Below are 24,051 nucleotides of genomic sequence, written 5' to 3'. Positions count from 1 at the left end.
GTTATTATATTCACTAACACTGCCAAAATTTTGTGTCAATTTGAGTTTGAGCCTGTAGGCAGATAATTATTTAGCCAGAAAACTTTTGAAAATACAACAAAAGATGTTACCTAAAATGAAAATATGTCTTTTAAAATTCCCCTAAGTGACATGCCTTGGGTATTTGTTGAAAAGAAACTGGTCAATACATTGGAGCTATAATAATGAAATAAAAAAAATTGTTAAAACAAAATTTTAATAGAAGTTATTGAAGATAAATGTTTAAATATTGAATTGCTTTGGTATATTTTTATGAATTTATTTTACATTATTAGATAAAAATGATTTGAATTTTAGAGATAAGCTGTATTTCTTTTATTTAATATTTTTGAGATAATCTGTATTTTAATTTCAATACAAACTATTGCTGATCTTAGTTTTCTTTAAGGTTTGTTACAAAAAAGGTTTATAAAAAATAACTAATAATAACACATAATATACATTTATTTGTTAATTATACATTTATTTATTTATTAATGCATTATTTTTGACATTTCAGAGTGTAGATGATTCAGATCTATCTGTCATTGCCCAGAACAAGAAATGCTTTGACAACGATATTGTTTGTTCCAAAAGTGTTTTGATCTCGGTTGGGGACACTGAAATTTACCTGAATGATACTCCTTACAAACAAGTGAGTAAACTATTTCTTTTAGGATCATTTTATCTTGTCCCGAGAATACTGAAAACAAAATAGAAACAATTCAGAGAACTTTTCTCTGCAAGTGATGACTAGATTCAGGTTTTCTTTGTTGTTTTATGTGGTGTCAATAAATCATACGTGACTTGTCTCTTTGACTTACTTTTTTAAAGACTTATACATTTATTTGAAAGAGAGAGTGAGAGTGAGAGAAAGAGTGGAGAGAGGAGAGTGGCAGAGGGAGAAGGAGAAGCTGACTCCTCGCTGAGCAGGGAGAAGGTTGCTGGGCTGGATCCCAGGACCCTGCGATCATGACCTGAGCCAAAGGCAGATGCTTAATTGACTGAGGCACCCGGGCACCCTGGTCCCTTTTGTTTATGTTTCACTTCTCCATATTCCAGTTCTTTCCTCTTTTCTTCAAACCCATGGTACCATGCTGGCCCTAGCATCTCCATCTCCAGTTCCATCTACACTGGATGCTTGGCTTCCCGAGTTAGTTCCTCTCCTCTTACCCTGCCATACTGCAGCCAGGGCAGCTTTTTTCCCCTAAAATGGGGATCTAATCTTCCATCAGTGTAGTGCTTCAAAACTCTCAGATGACTTCCCAGTTCTCTGATAAGTCTTTACCAGTCTGACCATCATCACCTCTCCTGCCTCACATCTCCTTACTTTTTGCTTTGAGCCCATGTTACAGAAGTCAGAGTTTTCATTAGTTCTTTTGATGGCCTATTCTTTCTCTCACCTCTGTTTCTTCGTGAATGTCATTTGCTCCTGCCTGGATCTGCCTTTTCTTTAACTTATTCTTCTATGATAGGTCTCATCGTAAGTCCTTCAGGAGCTCCTCTTCATACCTTCAAGCGCCCTGTTAGGACACATAGCATACATTAGTGAGATTTCTTGTGTGATTGTCTGTCTTCTGTCCATTTGTCTAAGAGTTTTGTGAGAAGTAGGACTGCTCTCTCCCTTATTTATTCCTGTATTCTTGGAGCCTGCCCAATTTGAAAGAATGAAAACATTTAATTCATTCATCCATTCATTCATTCATCTACAATTTCCCAAAATCTCTATTAATTATTGGGACTAAAACAGTGAAAAGACACTGTGCTTATCTTTCAGGAATTATACTCAGGGGTGGGAGACATTCAAATAAACAAGAATACGCCATGGAATGTGCTATGGCCAAAGTGTGTGTAGGACAGTATGGGAGTCCCCAAGAAGAAGCCAACATTGGATGTTTAGGGTAGTTGTTAAGGGTGTAGACTTTGGAGTCAGTCAGTGCTCACCTAGAACCCCTGCTCTGTCACTTGCTGGTTGTGTCACTTTGGGCAAGTTTCCCTCACCTATTTAAGCTGCAGATTTCTCAATTGTAAATTTGGAATGATGATAGAATCTACTTCAGGGGCGCCTGGGTGGCTCAGTGGTTAAGCCGCTGCCTTCGGCTTGGGTCATGATCCCATGGTCCTGGGATCGAGCCCCGTGTTGGGCTCTCTGCTCAGTGGGGAGCCTGCTTCCTCCTCTCTCTCTCTGCCTGCCTCTCTGCCTACTTGTGATCTCTGTCTGTCAAATAAATAAATAAAATCTTAAAAAAAAAAAAAAGAATCTACTTCATAGGTTCATATGATGTTTAAATGAGATAATGGATTTCAAGAAATGACTTTCTTCCTCTCTTTCACCCTCCTTATATTTGGAAGGCTCAGAAGATATGCTTTGTATTAAACGATTGGAACTGAATCTTTTTTTTTAATATTTTATTTATTTACTTGACAGAGATCAGAAGTCGGCAGAGAGGCAGGCAGAGAGAGAGGAGGAAGCAGGCTCCCTTCTGAGCAGAGAGCCCGATGCGGGTCTCCATCCCAGGACCCTGGGATCATGACCTGAGCCGAAGGCAGAGGCTTTAACCCACTGAGCCACCCAGGTGCATATATATATATATTTATATATATATATGTATGTATTTTTTAAGAAAAAAACCTGAAGAGAAAATAGTAAATGCTCTTGCAGAAACAATTTGACACATTTTTGAAGTGGTAATTACAGTTCAGTGTAACTTTCAACTTCCAGTGTTCACCTGTATGCAGGCGTAGATGAATCTTCATGTCAGTTGCGAAGTATGAAGTAAGATAAAGGAAAGTCATAAAAATACTTTGACCCTAACAAGTACCTTGCTAATATTTTCTCTTGAACATCAGAAGTGAAAATAAGTACCACTATTTTTGGCAGATGGATTGCTCATTGAGGGGAAGAAAAAAAATGTTATTCTTTCAATAAACACAATTTTGTTTCATCAAACATGTTAAGATATAAATGTTTTATAAATTTATTTAAGTGGCACTTTAAATATTTTCAGTCTCCACCTTTATAACTTATCTTTCTAACATCATTGGAGTTTGTTGAAAGTGCTACAATTCTCATCTGAAGTAGAGGTCTAGATTTGGGCAATTCACAACACCCTCCTTTTTCTAATGGAAAGCATCTCTACTTCTTAATCTGAAAAGAAAGAAGCACACTATCTCCTTTTGACCAAAGAGAACTGTTTTTCTTGTCTTAAACTCCCCTGTTTAGTAAAAATGAAGGATTTTTACCTCTACGGGCAAATAGAAAAGATATCTTTTACATCAGGAAAACGGATGTAGCAACAACCTTAAGAAGTCTAATGATAAGCTGCCTGCCTTATCCAAAAATTATTTTTAGACTCTAAAGATAGGTCAACCAGTCCAAGAGAACTTTAATAGGAAAATACACAAAAAAGCATCTTATGGATTGAAAGGAGCTATAGGCCACCAATATTCTGCTTACTTGCTTTAATTCTTGCTGATCAAGCCGTAAGGTAAGAGCCGTGAATGGGCTGTTGGAGGAAGGTTTTACACATCTATACATCACACCTTGATCCAGAAGCCGAGGATACTGTTATAAACTTGATAAAGTACCTCTTTCAATGAGCTAACATTCAGGTGGGGAGAAGGCAGATAATAAAACGGAAGAAAAATCATATAATAGAAAGGTACTGAAAAGTATAATCAAAACAATAAAAATAGATTCTATGGCAGAGAGTGACTTGGGGTCAGGCCAGGCTACACATTGGGTGGGCCTAGTAAAGAATGATAATGTGATGCCTCTTGTTCAAGCAGGAATTATTCTTTCTCCCTTTGTTTTACTGTCTCTTTTGACCTGTCATGGTGTGTGCATGGTTCTTTTTTCTTTATTATTTAAGGCCTTGCTCACTCAGGAACAAGGATGCTCCCAGGTTGTGTGAAGACTCTCCTAGGCACCCAGGTCCTTGCCCCATACCTCCAACTTGGCACCTGGGAGGAGAAGGAAAAGAGGTTAAGGAAATCCATTATCCATGTGCATGCTTATACAATATACACTGTTCCATATAACATATTGAGCCCTTGTAAGTTTGAGCTTGTTCTAGAAAACTCTTTATGGGTGTGACAAAGTTTATTTACCTTGCCCTAAGGAATGTTTCTAAAATAGTATTTCCAAACTCTGACTTTGTTATTCTATAATCAAAGGATAGTATATCCACTTCACAATTTTTTATTTTGCATCTGCCTGAATTTGCTTTACTTTCTTTGATTTAATTTGATTTTAATATTTTTAAAGTTATTATATGAGTTAATTACAATGTCAGATTTAATGGGATCTTTTACAGGGTATAGCCTCTGTTCATAAGGAATGCTGAATATTTGTTCTTTAGGCTAAAGTGTTCTTAATTTTCCCAACTGTTTCCATCTCCAGTTTCTCTCTAAGGTTGTTATTAATAGCCTACAAATTATCTTCCTTTACTATAAGCATGGTCCATCACTTTCCTATTCAGAAGCTCTTACTGAATGCATTTTGCACATAGAATAGCAGCCTTTGACTGTATGGACAACTTGGCTGCAAAAGGGTCTCTTACTATGCTTCTCATGAAACCCATGTTCGAGCCTTTTGGTGCTCTCCTTACCTCTGAACAGATTTTGAATTTTCTTGCCCCTAAGTCTCTATTCAAGCTATTACTTTTGTTTGGAATGATTTCTTCTCCATTCTCATTTCCAGCTCTGTATACTTTCTTGTGTATGGTCTCTTACAGATCCGTTCATTATCCCACTCCTTGCAAGAAGCCTCTCCAGGTCCCTTTAATAGAAATCCATTTCCCCTTTCTCTTTCGCTCTCTCTCTCTCTCCCTCAATATAGATAGATATAAATATGGATACAGATATAGATGCATCTATCTATCTGTAGATATATATATATATATATACATATATACCTATATATGTAGATGTATCTATTTATCTACCTATAGATCTATTAATCTATCTGTATATAATATATTTTTGGTACTTAATCATATGAATTATCATCAGCATAGAATTTGAGTTAGCAGATATAACCCCTTACCCTTAATGTACTCTATGCTCATGCTTTTGTTTACGCTCTTTTCTATAGCAGAAATACTTTTGCTTATTTATCCATATTGAGCCCATCTATCAGATTATGTCTCATTACCAATTTATGTATTTCCTATTTTATGCATATTTTATGCATTTGTTTTGTCTTTTGCTATGGAGCCAACCAAAAATACTTGTACGTAGATACTCATTGGTAGATACTAATTAATGTTTACACTTTGGTTAATGAACAAATAATTCATTTTTCTCTTTCTTTCCTTCTTCCTTTTTTTTTTTTTTTTTTTTTAAGAAACGATCAGGTTTTTTTCTGGAAAATAAGCCTACGTACCAGCTTTGGAAGGCAGGGTACTACATAGCAATATACTTTCCAGAAAATGATATCACTATTCTTTGGGATAAAAAGACAACCATTCATATCAAAGTTGGACCCCGGTGGAAGGTAGGTTAACCTATTTGTTAGGCCAATCGAAATGAAATGTAAGAAATGAAGTTACATTTACCTTTAGATATTTTATGGAAATAAAACAATTGACATTTTCTTTAAGAAACAAGTTATATTATCAGAATTACTAACTCATAGCCCAGTGAAGAAAACTCTTACCAATTAGAGTACAGTGTTGCATACAGTTCTTTTTTACTTTAACCTTGGAGTAACCATTTTCCGAAGTTACTTAGGTCAACTTCTTTCTTCCCATCCCTTTCAGCGTGGTTACGTGATGTTTGTCATACTGTTAGATTTATTTATTTGTTTATTACATTCTGCACTCCATCTTTTCCTCCACATTCTGGATTTTTTTTAAGTTTGCATACAGTACATTTGTAAAAAAAAAAAAAGTTATGGTCTAGAGTTCTATGGATTTTAACAAATGCATGGAGGTTTTTTTAATCTCTCACTAGAGTTTCTATATAGAACAGACCTCTCTACTCCCGATTTCTCCCATGTTGCCCCATTATTGTCATCCTTTACTGATCTATTCTTCAACTCTATAGTTTTGCCTTTATGCTACCTGTTGGGTCTGGCTTCTTTGACTTCACAAAATACATTTAAGGTTCATCCATACTGTTGGATGAATTAATAGTGTTTTCCTTTATACTGTTGAATAGTATACCATTGTATGGATGTACTAATTTGTTTTATTTATTCATGTTCGAAAATTCGCTCTGGGCTGGTTAAAAAGCAATTTCCATTTTAAATTGTTTTAATATTATTTTCTGTTAAATGTATAAATATTAAGTATGATTATTATTTTAAATAATATAAATCTTGTTAAATTTATATATGAGATTTAAATTTATATATGATTTATATATAATTTAAATTTATATATGAGATTATTTTTAAAACAATACATTTTAAAAATCCAGTTTATCTGAAATTGAAGTTCAGACTCATGGATATAATGTGTGGCAAGTTAGGGAAAAATTGGGATAGTAACAACATATTCTTATTGGACTGTGGAAAAGTTACATAGTTTTAAAGATTTTAATATGTTGTAAATTTAAGATATTATTGTATATTAAAGTCATTTTCTTTCAACCTCAAGTGAGATAAAGCCCATAAATCTATTACTAGGGTTTGCTGGCTTCCTGCATTTCTTTGATGCAAATGAAACAAGTTAGTTACTACCATACATCTTCAACCATGTTTTTCTGCCATCCTTTATTACATATCCTCTCTTCTTTACTTTTTGAAAGTGATTTAATCAGTTATTCTTCTACATCTCCCCCTTTACTGCTGCCTTAAATTGTTGGGTGATCATGGAGGAAGTGGCCATTGTCTTGCAGAGTTATTGTGGCTTCTGAGAAAGAGGCACAATGATACACAGTGGTCATGACAGTTGCAATCCCAGGGTTATTATCAGCTTTGCTGGAGACCTGGGCAGCCTATTTTATCAGCTAAGGGCTACGGTCCATTTCTCACTATATGAAGAAAACCTTCAGTTTGTTTAATTTCATTGTTTTAAGGGTGGATTTCCATTGTTTTAAGAAGAGTATTCTTCTTTGTACTTTTGGTTTATCTTCCTCCTCTAAAAGTAAAGCATTTCACATTATTTGAGAAAATGCAATGGGTAATGTTAATATGATTACTTCATATGGCACTTTCAGTAACCTTCATATGGTACCTTTCATAACCTATAACAACCTTTATAATTGTGAAATAAGATGTGGTTTTTATTTATTGTGTCTCCTAGTGGCATGATACATGAATATTAAAAAGTTAACTTTTTCTTTTAGAAGTTATGTTTTGAATGTTTCGGCTTTTCAGAGTATGACCTAGAGAAAAATTTATTATTCTTATTGTTTCAACATTTATAGTGTTACAGAACCTTAAGCATATTCGGAGGTGGGTTTTTCATCATTAAAACATATATGTATATGAATATATACAGAATATATATGTATACATACACATACATATTATAGTGTCTGTATTATACTTCTCCAAGTTACTTATATTATTACTTGTATCAGTGCTAAGACAATGGTAAGTGTGACTAGATAAAATTTGGGAGATGGCGAAACATCATTAAGAATTTAAAATAACTTAAATATAATTAAATAGATATGAAATTATCTTAACATATTTATATAATTGTGGAAATTCTAAAATGTCTATTTTAGATCTATTTTAGATTTTTAGTGAATGAGACCTTAAATGTTGATGTGAAAATAGAATATTTCATATTTCATGATTTTTTTTCACTTTAGAACAAACTATCAGGATTATGTGGAAACTTTGACAAATGTACTTCAAATGATATGACCACTTCCAATAACTTAGAAGTAAGAAATGCCCAAGTATTTGGAGATAGTTGGGCATTAGGGCAGGTAAGCAGAATATATGTATTATAGAACTCAACAAATATTTTTTGATATATTTATTCACTTAATCACTTTTTTTTACAGGAAAATTTATTTAGGTAATACTACTTTATGTCATATTTGTATAGTAATTCATAACTGACAAATTACTTTCACATTTACCTTCTGTAAAGCTTGTGACAATCTTGTAATGTAAAGGGTGTTATCTCTATATGACAGATGAAGAAATTGAGGCTCAGGAAGGTTTAATGACTTGCTTAATATTGAATGTCCAGAAAGAAGCAGAGATGACATTTAAATTCATGTCTTTTAATCTCAGGTTTTTCCTTCCATAGCAAATGCTTTATCAACATACTTATATTTCTAATAATATAACTTTTGCCAACTCAAAGCAATGAGAAAATGAAGGCAGAATTTCTCACCATTTGTTCTCCAGGCATGGTTGTGTGGGGTGGGGATCGGTAGGGAATGGATTTGTGGTCTGCTGCCTCTGGGAGCAATTTGAATAAAGTAAGTTAGACATATTTCTTTTTTGAAGGATTTCTTGAGTAATTATAAGCTTCCAAGGGAGGAATAAATCTGAAGTGTTTACCAACTTATTGACACAGAACCTGCTTTTATGTATTAGTTGTCAAAGAAATAGTGTCCTGTGGGCCGGCCACACTTTGAGAAATGCTGAACTAACTCAGAAAACAGAATCGAATTAGAAATTAGCACTCTTTTCTTCTCCTTTTTCTTTTTAGCCTACTTTTCTTTCTAGCTGAAAGTGGTATCCATAACTACAGCTTTCTGATTTGTTACTATTTGGTTAATTTGCCTTCCTCTTTACCTAGTTTACCTAGTATATCTAAATTTCTTTAAAAACATAAAAGGGGTCTAGGATAAAGCACTCACCTAATTCAGTAAAATTCAGCAGCATATTTGAATGTGGCCCAAGCTGAAAAGTACAAATATTTTATTTATTATATGAACTATCTACTTCATAGATACAAAATCCTTTTTATTATGGCTGTCATATATCTTGTAGCACTTATAAGTCTTCGAAGAAATTATCTTATATTTGTCCATTTAAAATGAATTAAGGAATAACCAATTTATAATAATAATTAAATATTTGGAGTAATAAAAGAATTTTATACTCACTATAATGTGTTTTCTTATTCATACTTAATGGCCAAAACTAAAAAAAATTTTTTAAAGCATTTTCAATTGATAAGTTTAATTTAGTGCTTTGATGTTTTCCAGGTTATATGAACCCATAATAGGATTAAAACACAACCTCTGTTATTAGGAATTTAGAGTCTAGATTGGTAGTTGAGCTAGAAAAATTACGAATGGAAATATGAAATAGGTGCTTTGATAGAGGTGAACAAAGCATTGGCTTCATTACAGTCAAAGGTTTCCCAAAGAAGGTGCCATTGGGCTGAATCCTATAAGACACAGGAACTAGAAAAGTGAAGATGTTGACAAACAGTGTAGCATCAAAGGAGGGAATGGTCCATTAGAAGGTGCAGGAAGACGGGTGTGTAATGGGAATTTCAAAAAATTCAACATGGCAGCTCTGGGGAGTTGGAAGTTGTCAGTGGCTGGAATGCAAAGTATAGAGCTGCAAGCTATGAGTGCTAGGATCTAAGGCCCTAAAGTAGTTAGGAGGCTCTTATAATCCAGCTGGTAATGTTAAGTCAGTGAAGATTTAGAAAACTATACAAATTTCAGAGGCATTAAAGATTAAAATCATCAGCATCTGTTGAAAGGTTGCATTTAGGAGAATCTGGAGAATTCAATAAGGTCTCATAGCTTTCTTACTTGTTGGGTAGTTGCTGATACTCTTCCCTGAGGAAGGGCAAAAAGGAGAGGAGATAGGATAGTGGAGGAAAGTGGGCCAGGACAACTGTGTAGAGATAAGAACAGGCTAGGATGCATTGAGAGAGAGGCTACAGTGAAATTTATGTGGAGATGTCCAGTTTTGAGATTCAGGAAAGATATTTGGGCTGGAAATACAGATTTGGCAGTTACTAGAATATGCAGGTTGTTGAAGCCGTAAGAAGTGTACAAAATGAGAAAAATAAGAGGTTTGAGGATCAAGCTTTGCACAGAAGGGAGGGGCAGAAGAATGGGGAAGTAGCAGCCATTGAATTAGGAAGAAACTCAGAAGAAACTGGTATCACAAGAAATAAATGTGGAGAGACATTTAAGAAGGGCAAAGTAGTAAGTAGAGTCAAAGGTAGTGAAAGGTCAGGTGAGATGAAGACTGAAGCATTGCCTTTATATTTAGGCAACTCTAATGAAGAGATCACTGATGACATTTTCAGGGCAGTTTCGGGGAGGTGGATTAGAAGAGGCAGAGACCAAGTTGCTGAGTACGTGGGATGTGAGCCTAGAGACACGTGAACATGTACAACTCCTCAGAGGATGACTTCGATGGAAATGAATGAGCTGAAAATGAAAGGAAAGAGAATCAATTGCTCACATAATTTTTTAATGACCGCATTTGAGACAAATTTAAAACCATTTACCTCTACTCTCTAATATCGCCAGAATTTTAATAGTATGTTTAATTGTTTTCGAAAAGTAATACATACTATTGAGTTGGCTGAACACAGATGCTTTAGGTAAAACTTGACTAAAGGAACCAGAATATATGAGATGTGATTGTAATGCCGGAGTCAGAATAGTTTACTCTGATTTCAGCCTCAGAAGTCACCCCTTTGAAAACTCTCTCTTCTCCCTTATTTCTCTTCAACAGTGTGAAACCCCAAGTGAATTATTTAAACCCTGTGAGGCACATCAAAACAAATTTCCTTATGCCAAGAAAGAGTGCTCCATTTTGTACAGCGATGTTTTTGCTCCTTGTCGCAATGTGGTAAATGAATACTTTACAAAACTTTCATATTTACATGGGTATTGCTGTAGCTGTGATACTGAGATGAACGGGACAAAGAATTTAACCAACTGTTGGCTTTTTGGGTGGACTATCTAACCATTGTCGGGAAGAGAAATTTGGTAGTTTGTTGGTAGAAGTGATGCATTTAGTTGATTTACTTTCTCCCTCAATTCATCTTATTTAACAGCATACATTTGTACATATTTATTGTAATACTCTGTTCTACTTCATGAAGCATTTTAATACATCCTCAAAGCCAGAAGTGATTGGTCAAAGCCAAAAATTTTGTTTTTATTTAGAGAACATTGCTGCATGGCATCTTCTCCTCAACCCAATGTATAGTTTAAAAGTATTAGTAGTGGCACATTTAAAAGGGTCTTAAAAGCATATGCCAAGATGGAGTAATTTAAATTTTTAAATGCCTTCCCAACATAATAATTTTAAGCCTCCATAGTTTAAGAAAATTGCTTCAGGTATTCATAAAAATCACTAAAAGTACAATTGGTGATAGAACATTCTTTTCATTCCATGTGAATATGCTAATAAACAATGAGATTGTACAAAATATCAAAATATGATTATATTGAAGTTACTGAAATCACATTTTTTGTAAGACCCATTATCTGTTTTGCTGGTTCTTTGATTTTACATTTGCCTAATAAATTCCTTTCTCCTTTGGTCCCTATAGAGGTTTGAGACGTTGAGAACTCTAGGTGGCAGTGTTAAGTTGATAATACCAAATTTTGAAAACCTACCAGTTTGTTTTCTTTTAGAAGTTTGAATTTGAATCAGTTGTGGTTCGTACTTATTGAAATGAACTCATTTTCATTTCATTTTCAGATCGATGTTACTTCTTTTGCCAAAAACTGCCATGAAGACACGTGTAACTGTAATCTTGGTGGGGACTGTGAATGTTTATGCACCAGCGTGGCAGCTTACGCATACAAATGTTGTCAGGAAGGGGTATCTGTTCACTGGAGGTCATCCACTGTTTGTTGTGAGTACCCTAGTGAGAACATCATCACCAGGTTGGAAACTTATAAAGAGATTAATTTGTCCTATCACAGAACGAATACCATGCAATTCATGCAAACAGAATTTAAGATAACTAAACTTTCTATTCCTTTGACAATGCAGATAAACTGTAGTACAGCTAAAGGGTTTATAAAATTAAACATCAAGGTAAAATTTTCTATTCTGTTTGACTGTTGTCAGGTTGACATTCGAACTATAAATTGTATACCACCCTCAAATTGTTTATGACTTCATTGCCCTTACGGCTGTGAAATTTCCCTGTTCTGATTATAAGAAACAGATTTGAGTCTTTAAACTTTTCGTTTACTTATGTAGATGGCAAGTCATCTAAAGATTTTAACACTTTGAGTTCCCATTTCTAAGTAGGCAGATACATTTGTCTACTTATAATCTTACAAAATTTAATTTTTCAACACATCACTCTTAAAGAATCCTCTTTGCTCAGAGGAAGTTCCTAAATAATGATGTCATTCTGTGTTCTTTCACTTGGTCATGGATAAACATACAGCAATATTTTGCATACCTTCAGATAAGGGGTTAGACCTTTAAAGAGTTTAATATTTATTCTTTTATTTTTTTTAGCTCTTGACTGTGAATATTACAATGAAGGTATGTGATATTTCAATAACGATTATTACTATAACCACTCTGTGGGATGTATTTTCAGAGTAAGTAAACAATGTGGGAACAATAGTTTATAATTCAGTACATAACTCAATGAACAGCTTTACTTTATAAAATTTATCTAAATTTCTAAGTATTTGAGTTAAAATTTATTTCCTGTAAAATAAAAAGTGTGTAACTAAGTTTTCGGCATTTAGGAGGCCCTCAATAAATGTTTTTTGTATGACATGAATAAATTAATGAGTGGAGATAGCTAATTTTTTAGGCAAAAAGGATGAAAGACATATACCAAATGCTTATCTTTTACCATTTTGTATAAATATAAACATTAGTCAAACATTATGTCATAGATATCAATTAGTATGATGATAAGCATGTAAGGAATTTATTTTGCCATCATTGAAGGCAAAAATAATTACATATTATCAGAATGAGAATTTATTGATTTAATGGTAATAAGAGGAGGCGCTACCTAAAACTAAGAAATTGACATAAGAAGAAACAGAGTATCACATCCTCAGTGAAAATGCCAGATAATGGCAGAATTAGAGCCTGCTTTATTATCAAACCTGCTTATTGAGGAAGGCGTAGCCACTTAAACCTAATTCAAACAAGTAAGATGATCCAGGACAGTGGTCAGTGTTCATTTTGTCCATGACTGGACAAATTCTGGACTCATGATGGGATAAATTAGAGTAATAGTTAAAGGGAAACTGGGCCATTACAAAAACCCCAAGCAACTAATCAAAAGCATTTTTGGTGCCTTACTGAGCTAGGGAGAAATCTGTCAGCTATAAATACCCAAAGAAAGCCAGATAATTTTAGAGAAATAGAGATGACGGATTAAAAAGAAAATTGACATTTTAGTTTTTGGTTGTTTCTGTTACATTTATGGAAGTTTGATGGAGGAAAAAAGCCCAACATTAAAAATAAATTCAGTGGTAGTTAAAGAAAATATAAACCAAAAATATCTCCTGTTGAGAGGTTCACACACATGTGCGTGCGAGTGCATGTACGTGTGCGCACACACAAACACATTCTACATCAATCCTTTGGATGTCATGCTGAAATTGAAACTGATTCCCTAAAAGTAATAGCTTTTGTTGTTAACTACTTTATGTATATCATATAATTTAAGCTTCAAAATATGCCTGTAAGGTATTACTATTAACACTTTATAGAGGAGGAATCTGAGGACCAGAGGGGTTAAAATAACTTGGTCAAAGTCACTTGGTCAAAAATGTAGTAAACTGAGATTTGTAAGCAATCTGATTCAGAACCAAAGAGCTTGACCTCCATGCTGCACTGCCCTGAGTATGGTTAACGAACCCCAAACTCAGAAAGATCAACACACATTGTGATCATGCTCTAATCAATGTACACAGACATCAGTTTGAAAAAAATTGCTCCAGTAACTTCCTCACTTAAGAAGGCTTGCCTCACACAGTTCTGCTGTAAAAATCTCCATCTGTGCCTTTGTGCTTTCTGGCATTTCTTCTGTCGTCCTTTGGATCCCAAAGCAGAATTTTCCATGAATATTGAATTTCTACCTTTTGCTTCTTGATATATTTTGCTTTCTCTCAACAAGTCTGCTGCACTACTAGTGATGGTTCTTTTTTCTAATGTGTTCTAGGATTCTTCAAACCACTTCCCCTGGTGTCATCTATAATATTCAGAGGACGAACATGGGGCGTTTAGCCTCCATGGGACACTGATTGACTCAGTGGAGTGGCAGGGGAATCTGTTTCCTATGATCAAAATAATAGGCAAAAGCATTAACTGGACAAGGAGAGTACAAGTTTGCAAAAATAATGCAATGAAGATAGATGATTGAAGGGGAATATAGAATTGAGATTGTTGATACTAGTTATAAAAAGAAAATTGTTTAAATGAATATTTTTAATAGGTTTCATCCCCACTAACTTTATAGATATTTTAAACCTACTTAGTTTTCTTAGGATATTCAGTACTGATATATTTCTTCCTTTATTTAGTACATACCAGGCACTGTGTTTTCAAGATACTTATTAATATTTCAAGCTAATGCAGAAGTAAATAATTGTGATTCCGTAAGAGGAAAATTTAAAAAAAAGTAAGAGAATTCAGAGGTTGCTGTTGATATTATTTCAGTAATCTTTAATGCAAAGGCTATATGTAACATCTTCATATTCATTTTTATGGCATTTGCTAAAAATACAAAGATTTTATTATTGTGATTGCTGTCAGTGAACAAGGACTTCAATATTCCACTAAAAATTGTTGTGCAAGTTTTAAGCTCAGAGTGATTTTATTAGCCAGGATATGCCTAATATTGTGTTAAATAATCACTGAAGGAAATGATTACTTTCAGTAGGTGGTGAAATTATACTCTCCCTAAAGAAAATTAATGATAAAGTCAATGACTTTTGCCTTAATTGCTAGTGAAAATGCATGAGTATCCAAATACAAGATATCAATCAACTGGGAGACAATTCGGAAGCTTTCAATTTTTATACAAATGGATTTTTCAGGTGAAAATTATCTCTTCAGGTTGCTGTTAGTAAAGAACTCATGCTCTGGACGAGAGAAGATTTTGTTTGGTTGTCTAATTCAGTTCCCTTCTTCTTTTTTAAAAAAATTTTTTAAAAAAGAATTTTATTTATTTATTCAACAGACAGAGATCACAAGTAGGCATAGAGACAGGGGAAGGGAAGCAGGCTCCCCGCTGAGCAGAGAGCCCGATGCGGGGCTCGATCCCAGGACCCTGAGATCATGACCTGAGCTGAAGGCAGAGGCTTTAACCTACTGAGCCACCCAGGCGCCCCCGTTTCCCTTATTCTTGTATCGAATGTCCATGAGGGTGCTTCAGTCCCTCAAGTTGTAGTTTTATATGTCTTCATTTTGAATTATATCTCATTGTGATTTACATACTTACCTACTAATTTCTACATTGTTTACCTATTTGTACAAACGAACATGCTTATAAAAGGAAATACATTTGTATCTGGGAAGTATATGTTGCTCTTATCCTTCTTAGAAAGTGTGCCAGCAAATAGTGGAGACTAATGATAGAGCTTTCTTTGGTTCTTGTAGATTTGGGCTCTTAAACACTGTGCATTGTGTGTATTTGTCAGAGCAATGGGGAGGCCGTGTTGTGGGCTCTTGAAGAGGTTCTCCACTGTATCTGCTCAGTTCCATCTTGGTGGGAGCAATTGTCTTCAAGTCTCCATCTCTACTCAAGTTGTTCAAATTTTTGGTAAAACTCTTTCTCTCACAGCTTGTAAGGGTCCCCAAGTGCTCATTGGTGAGGCATCTCCAGTCCGTGGAGGAGTCAACACTTGAAGATAACTTATCCTGAGTCCTTGCCTCCTCTCTAGGTCTTCATGAAGGAAATTTTGGTTCTTGGTCCCCTTTTTGCTTCAAAGACTTTTGACTCCAGTCTAATTTCTCCCTTCCCCCAAACCTGATCTTCAGTCCTGAAAGAGAAAAAAAAAAAAAAAAAAAAACATAACCCTCTGATTTCTTTAGATATTTTTCTCTCCTCCATCTTTAGAGTGGGCTTGGTGAGGAAAATTGTTCCTGAGATAAAAATTAGAGGAAAGAAGGAATGAGAAATTCACTGAGCAACTGGATTGATCTTTTATGATAGCACTTGGCACATACATATTAATATTTTACATAACCTATAACATAGAAAATATACACACAATTATTCCAAGCATACAGGTGATAATTATGTAACCTAATTTTGATGATTCAGAAGAAATTTCAAAGTTTTATAGTCTCTCAGTTATATTAATCATGAAGTTTAGACTGGCATGGAGATTAGGCTGGAACATAAAACCTAACTCATCATTTTTTTGAATATCATGAACTTAACTATAATTCATAAGATAAGGTTTGCAGAAAAGTTATTCTGGTTGAGTTTCGAGTTTGTCTCTATACTAATAAGGTTTTTACTACAGTAAATGTTTTCCATTTTATATGGAGCTAGTTAAATGCATGAGAAGCAATAGCATAAGTGAAAATACTTTGGATATCTTTGTTGAGCTCCGTCTGATTTTCTTTTTTATAGACATGCCTCACTGTCAGTAATTCCCCAAACAGAAAATATCGTAGATCACGTCTGTGACTTCTGTTTTCATGCAATGCAACCTGTTAGAGAGAGATGATTTTTTAGAAGACTTTCAAAATCCCTGGCCATAGATAGAGATAAATTTATGTTTATTGAGAATAGGTTCAAATCATGCAATATTAGAGTGGAGAGTTACCTACACAAACTTTTTCACCTAGGTGAGAAAAACGGAGATCCAGAAAGCTTGAATCAATCTTCTAAGGAGCACTGCTTTAACTATACAGATACATGTAAACATATATATATATATATATATAATATATATGTTTTAATTTACATAATCTAAATATGATTTATATATTCCAATTTGTTATAGTATGTTATTTTTAAAAAATAGTTCACTTATTGTATCAAAGATAAATACTTAAGTGCACAATAATTTTTATGGTATTTCTTTGTTATTAACATCTATCCCATTGAAATGTCAGCTTGAAATGTAAAACTCCAATGCCAATTTATACTTGTAAAACTCCTATGACAATTTATTATTCTCTTATCTGCATTTAACTAGGGCTTGGAGAAGGGCCATACATGCTGGCAAGTTATGGACAGAGTGGCCTTGTTCTGGGGGCCAATATGACCAGTAGAAGCATTTTCTCTTTGCCAAGGAGTAGTATTCATGGCAATTTATTTTTTAATTTTATGATCACTCCAGGCCTTTTTAAAGAGAAGGCATCATGTAAGTATAATTTCCAATTGAAAATAGGAATTTCATTTTCCATTTACATTGTTTTTCATTTATTCATGTAGTAGCTATTAGTTGGGGATCTAATACATTTAAGGCATTTTTTTAGGTGTCCTAAAGGGTATATAATAACAGACTGGTACACGAAACAATTATCTCTTTTGTATATAAAATATTTTCTTTGTTTATCTTTTAGCATACATACATTAGAATTGAAAATATTTGACTGAATTTTTGGTCTTAAATAAAGCATAACTTAAATTTTCATAGTAACCATTATAGATTTGATTTGAAATTTTGATTTGATATCAAAGTAGTTAAATATTAAGAAAATAAATCAGAGTCTAGAAAGCCTTTTGTCCTTTATGGCCTTGTCTTTCCTGGAACCTGGTCCCACATTTACTGATATCCATCTGCAGATCTATACTGGTCCAATTCACTTGGCACCTGTTCTAACTAGTGGTTAGTGTCCCCTTCTGACTGGAGATAATCAGGCTACGTTGGTGCTATACTATACTACGTTGGTGCCCTACTTAGAATCACTCGTGAGGTGTTACATGAGCTTAGAAAATATTTATTAAATGAATCAGACTTAATTTTTTTTATCTATTTTGAGAAATCTCGTGATTTTCTAGTTAGAATGAATTGTATTCTTCTTATTAAAAAACTTTAGTTCTTTTTAATCTATGAAAACCCCTATCACAGTCTGAAGTTCCGATTTATGTGTTTGTTCCATACTTTTCCTCTGAAAAAGATTTCTTTTATTCTTCTTTGCATCCTCCAGGGCTCAACAGAAGGACTTGCAAGTTTTAAGATATAATCAATGCCTTTGGAATTATACATTGGATTTGAGCGAGCTCTTCATTTTATGATTTATATTAAGTGATGTTTTAATAAAAAAAATCCTAACGGATTTAAATTAAAACCTAAAAAATTAAGGTCTAAGAAATTAAACCTAAACTCTATTAAAAAAAAAACCTCTTATATCATGGGTTTTACAAATATGAGGAAAACTTTTTCAAGCATTTAACAAAAAAGGATGACATTTCTCAAATGTTTTATAATTGTTCATTAGCCCTTTGACCATCTATTGGGAAATAGACAATAATGTTGAGCAAATAGTTTTTTCTTAATGCCGCAAAATCACTTGCAAGATTATTTACCCATTAAGAGCCCAGTTATATTGTAATGCAATGACATGCCTAAATTGATCTGTTTCCTATTCTTTTAGATCATCCAATTTAGCTCTTTGGAGAGTCTGTGCATTTGAAAATGTTAAAGCTTGCAAATACAAATATGTGTTCAATCAGTCATTCAGTTCCTTGTATGAAATTGCATGTGCTGGGGTCCTAAGTTGGTATTTCTTTTGTCCCCTGAGGGACACGAGAAATTATTTAAAAAATAGAATTCAGCAAAGACTGATCTTTTTGAGTTTTTGAGCTAACAATACATTACATTAAAATATTAATTTTCTTTTTAAAGATATTAGAATTCATCTCTGAAATCTTAGAGATGGTCTTCATTATATATGGCAGTTGTGCAATTCTGTCTTTGCAAATACATTTTACAGTGCTGGTGTTGACGATCTCCCATCCAGGCGGAAATCAAACATGCTGCTCTATGTTTTACAGCATTGGCACTTGTTTCCTTGGAGTCTGCCGAAAGGCCAAACTACTTTCTCTATGTCCACGATGATGACACTCTCAGTTTGAAACTGTGGCAGGCAAATTCAGCCTTCCATCGAAGAGCCACATTTCTCCACCATCAGGGGCTCTGGATTCCTGGTTACAGTGCGTTTGAGTTATACAGCAAAAAAGGCTTTTTCATCATCCTCACAGATTTTAGTGTCAAAGCATCAAAATATGATGATTCTGAAGAATTCAAACATTCAAGTAGCTTCAGCATAGAAGGTATGGTTTCTGAGATCTTCAAAAGGAGAATCAATAGATAATTTACCTTATGGCAAAATATCAAAAATTTTTAAGTCATTTGTAAATGAGTCTAAGTAGACTAACTGGTATGACCTTGAGTGAGTAAGTTTCTTAACCTCTTTGTCTTTGGTTTATGTGAAATTAGAATGGGGGAAATAATAATACCTACTTTATAGAGTTATTATTATGTCACATAAATTAATTGGCAGATAGTTTAGAACAGCCTTAAAAAATGTTACTTTTATTTATGGTGCCAGGTATTACTTTTAGGGCTATCTGGACTTTGGAAACTGAGCTTCCTTGCATTTCTTGGGTCTACTGCTTGTACTTTTTCTTTCCTAGAAGGCAGCTTCTCAATATCCTGATTCTTAATGATAAAGGCAGCATGTTTATCTCTGTCTTTTGAATAGTAAGGTATCTGGTTCCATTGACTTCTGGAAGATTTCCCTGGTTCAGTAGAAGCCTGGTTTTATTTCTAGAAATCCTTACAGTTTTATAGCTGTTGAATTTTCTGAATTTCAGAGAGGAATCTCCACTTCCTCATCTGATGTTTTTTCAAAATCTAGGAGCTTAACACATACCTTGGATCTCCCAAACAAATTCCTTCATTTTAACATATCATTTGTTTCATTCATTCATTTGCCTTTTCTGTTGTTGATAAATTTCTGCAAACCTCGATAGTCTTTGGATTTGAGGAATTCAGATGAGCTTCAAATTTTTGCCTATTAAAAAGGGTTCCTGCACTCGTGAGAAAAAGTCACTGATATGTCTATACTACATTCTATAGAGCAGATATGATGTTTTTACTTGACTTTACTTAAAAGTTGAATGTTTTGACACTCTGTTTCCCCTCCAGTCTAGTTATACTCAGACCCAGTGGCCCCACCTAAGTTTTGGACAACTGTTGCCAATGGCATCATTAGAATCTCAGAAACTGATCATTGCGGAGTTCTTAAAACTAGGAAATTCTAGGGATCTACTCTAGTCTTAGAACCAATCCTCTGTCAGGACTCACAATTCCAGTGACCCAGATCTAATGGCCACGCTAATCTTTAGATGCACAGATGCCTTCCAGAAAGTTTTATTTTCCTATCCCTACTTTAGGATTCCATTCTGTATCCAGAATCTGAGAAACATAACACCTACCATGAATTTTCTCCTTTATGGAGCTCTCTTCTCCAGATATAATTTTGGACTGCTACAGAAAGATTGTTCTATGTTGTGAGAAGAGAGAGTACTAGCAGAATTTGTAAAAGGAAACTCTTCAATCAAGGGAGGTTTTATAACTGTAAGCATGTATTATTAAAGCCCATTCATTTGTTTTTGTCATCAGATAATTCTTACCATGTACAAGGTAATGCTCTAAGTTCTGTGAGAACAAGGATGGAATGCTCTCCCTAGGTTTGATGTCAGGAAACATGTCTTTGGTCTTGCCATTTTCCTAATTGTTTGAACTTGGCAAGTCATTTGGCTCCTCTGAGCCTCATTTTTTTTTTTTTCATTTATAAAATGAAAATAATACTCAATAGGCTTTCTAGGATAAAATAGAATAATGGACAAAAATTACTTTGCAAAAAGTAAAATTCCAAACAAGTGTTCAGTATTATGACATGTAGATCATTAGAACCCAGTGAACATAAAGGGAAAAGATTTTGAATTTTTCATTGTTTTCTCCAACTGCTGGGGTTTAAAAATCTTTGGAAGGTGGACTAACATTTAAATATTCAACCTAACCATGAAATATTTTGATCACCAAGTTATTGCCATGTGTTTTTCCCTAGCTCTGTCTTTTCTACAACATTATGGTCAAGGAGGGGTCAAACCCTAGAAGCGTTGCTATCATAAATCATTATATTTCAAGCTGTACATTAAAAATATGTGCAATCTAGACTTTCTTCTTTCTCCAGAAATACAGGCAGCAGTGCCCTACCGGAGGATGTGTGAATGGAGATACGAACCTTGTGCCACTCCCTGCTTTAAAACATGCAGTGACCCTGAGGCGCAAGCGTGTAAATTTCTCCCACCGTAAGTTTAACCATTCAATGCACAACTTCCAGCACTAGCACATTCTTCTCTCAATGGACTTTTTTTTTTTTTAGAATTTTAAAAGTAAAAGACCATTCTCAAGACTCATTTGTATGTGTTCTATACTTAATAAAGAATTCATTTCCTTGTATTCAAGCAGTAGTTATTGAGGGGTTGTGATGTGGCAGGAATTCTAGCTGATATGAATGTAGTACTGAATGAAACAAAGTATCTCCCGTCATGTTGCTTACACTTTGTTGGGTTAAAGCAGAGAATAAGCCACTGAAAACATAAATGTGTAATACAATATATTGTTAGATGGAGATAGTTGTTGTGGAGAAACAGAAAGGAAAGTAAGGGAGACAGAGAGCATAAGGCATGTGTGTCTTTGCTAATTAACATAGAGTGGTCAGAGAAAAACACATGAACAAGGCAGTGTGTGGTCAGAGATGTAAAGGAAGGAAGGGAATTGGCTATGTGAATGTCTGGGGAATGATCTGAGAACAGTGCAAAGGTCCTGGGGTGGGAATATATCTGGTATGTGTGAAGATAAACAAGGAAGTCAGTTAGTTGGGACAAAGTGAACAAAACTAAAAGAAGTAGGAGATGAAACTGGAGAGTCATGGTGGTGTGCAAATCACATAGGGCCTTGTGGTCCATTGTGGGGACTTTGTTTTTTCCTCTGAGCAATGTTCTGATATATTTTGGACAGAGAAGTGACATGGTTTGATTTATGTTTAAAAAGTTTCCTCTGGCTGTTGAACTGACTATTGGGAAGGCAGAGGACAAGGGCAGAACTGGTCAGTAATTCAGATAAGATGTGAAAGGGATTTGACTAGGATGCTAGCCCTGAAAGTTGTGAAAAGTGTGAAGATTCTGCATATATTTTGAACTTAGGGCCATGGGTTTTACAGATTTAATATTAATCATGAGAGATAAAGGAGTTAGTTTTAAGGTTAGGCATCAGCAATTTTTAGGTAGAACCATTTGAAATTACCATTTTTGTAGTAAAAATTGCTCAAATATTAGATGTTTCCACTTAATGGGGTGACTTAGTTGCCATCTATTGAGGTAGGGAGCACGGTAGGGGAGCAATCTGTAGGAAAAGTCAGGAATTTAGTTTTGAGGATATCAAATTTGAGAACAAAATTGTTCATTAGATTTGGCAAAACAGAGAATATGAAGAGCCAAAACAGAGACAGAGTATAAACAGCTTCTTCTTCTTCTTCTTCTTCTTTTTTTTTTAAGGAGTTTTGCTGTAAAGGAGAACAAAGAAATGAACAATAATAGGAGGGAATATTTTTTAAAGGATCATTTTACATGAGGCCTCTGTGAGCTTCATTTCTGTGATAGACACTGGGTCTACAAAAGGTTCTGGGCACGTGAATGAATGAGACACAGCACTTCTTTCCAGTCTTTAGGAAGAGGACAGAAACAAAACCCAATAATGATAATACAGTGGAAAGAGGGCTGAAGCAATAATGAAAACAACTAACACACTGTAGTCTTTGTAGAGTGACTCACACGGTGCCGAGTGCTGTGAATTGGGTCATCTCTTTATCCCCACTGTCGGGGGGATAAAGAGGCACAGGGAGGTGACACAATTTGCTCTCTATGACACAGTTTCTAGACACTCGGGCCAGGAATTGAACCTCTACTGGGTATGAAGTGCCATGGGAGCAGAGAGAAGGAAGTATTTCTATTTCTATTTCTTTCTCTCTCTTTTTTAAAAAAGATTTTATTTATTAATTTGAGAGAAGGAGTGTGCAAAAGTGGGGGAGGGGCAATGGGAGAGGAAGAGCAGATTCTCTGCTGAGCTGGGAGCCCGAAGTAGGGCTCGATCCCAGGACCTGGAGATCATGACCTGAGCTGAAGGCATAAGATGCTTAACCATCTTAGCCTTCCAGGCATCCCTCTGTTTTCTTAAAAATAAGAACAGCTGATTCTGTATAAAAAGGAGACATGGCCAGCATTCACTTGGACCTCTCATGTTCACACACCTACTTCCTGCCTCTTCTGGTAGCCCTCAGGAGGAAGGGACACAACAGGGAAGTGGGGGCGCAATGAGTTGGGCACTGGGGCAAGGAAGGGAGACAGAGGGCAGAGAGCATCGCCCACCCAGGCACAGGGGAGGAAATGAGCTATAGTTTGAAGTAGCGTATTATTTCTTTTGGTATAACCGATCTCCTAGGCAGCTGAACCCAGATGCTCAGTGCTTCCGTAGTTTGGTCTGTAGCTTATTCCAAAACTTTCGGTTAGGATTCAGAGAAGAGATTCAGGATGAAACTTTGCCTCTCCCAAGCTTTCTCATCTCTGTCTTCCTTCAGCTTCTCCCTCTGCCCTGCACTGAGATGCCTAATTATTTCTCCTGAGGAAGACTCAAGTACAGATCTGGGGCTTTTTTTTTTTTTTTTTTTTTTTAAGATTTTATTTACTTACTTGAGAGAGATCATGGGAGGGCAAACGGTCAGAGGGAGAAGCAGACTCCCTGTGCAGGGAGCCTGATGCAGGACTCGATCCTGGGACTCCAGGATCATGAGCTGAGCCGAAGGCAGTTACTTAACCAGCTGAGCCACCAAGCCGCCCTGGAGCTGGGGCTTTAACACACCTCTGCTCCCTTCTCCGAGTCCCCCACAGAACCACCATCCTCCTTCTAGATTTTTTCAGTTTCTGGCACATAGCAAGTGTTAAAAACAAAAATATCTAGTGGAAACGAGAACTTCTATGAGAAAAGATGCCAACTAGCATACCATAGAGCCCATATGTAAATACAGTTTTTCCCTTTATGTAATATACCTATTATAAGAAATGGTCTACATCTGAGGCATTTATTTATCAGTCAGAAGTTGAACAG

General features: G+C 35.1%; 1 protein-coding gene across 2 annotated transcripts in view; it reads left to right on the top strand.

Moving 5' to 3' along the window:
* Positions 1-24,051, top strand: part of OTOGL (otogelin like) — a gene marked incomplete at its 5' end in the record, with an annotated part of 379,802 nt that overhangs the window by 316,076 nt on the left and 39,675 nt on the right. For both annotated transcript variants that reach the window (XM_082742761.1, XM_082742762.1), the window contains 9 exons: positions 539-673; positions 5,366-5,515; positions 7,786-7,905; positions 10,646-10,762; positions 11,624-11,780; positions 12,401-12,427; positions 17,068-17,235; positions 18,873-19,151; positions 21,080-21,197. In XM_082742761.1, coding sequence (XP_082598887.1) covers positions 539-673; positions 5,366-5,515; positions 7,786-7,905; positions 10,646-10,762; positions 11,624-11,780; positions 12,401-12,427; positions 17,068-17,235; positions 18,873-19,151; positions 21,080-21,197 — 1,271 coding nt within the window. The remainder of the gene's footprint in view (positions 1-538; positions 674-5,365; positions 5,516-7,785; positions 7,906-10,645; positions 10,763-11,623; positions 11,781-12,400; positions 12,428-17,067; positions 17,236-18,872; positions 19,152-21,079; positions 21,198-24,051) is intronic.

This window comes from Mustela nivalis (assembly GCF_964662115.1).
Source record: "Mustela nivalis genome assembly, chromosome: 7".
Lineage (NCBI taxonomy): Eukaryota > Metazoa > Chordata > Mammalia > Carnivora > Mustelidae > Mustela > Mustela nivalis.
The sequence above is the reverse complement of the archived record's forward strand: the minus strand, read 5'-3'. Positions and strand labels throughout refer to the sequence as shown.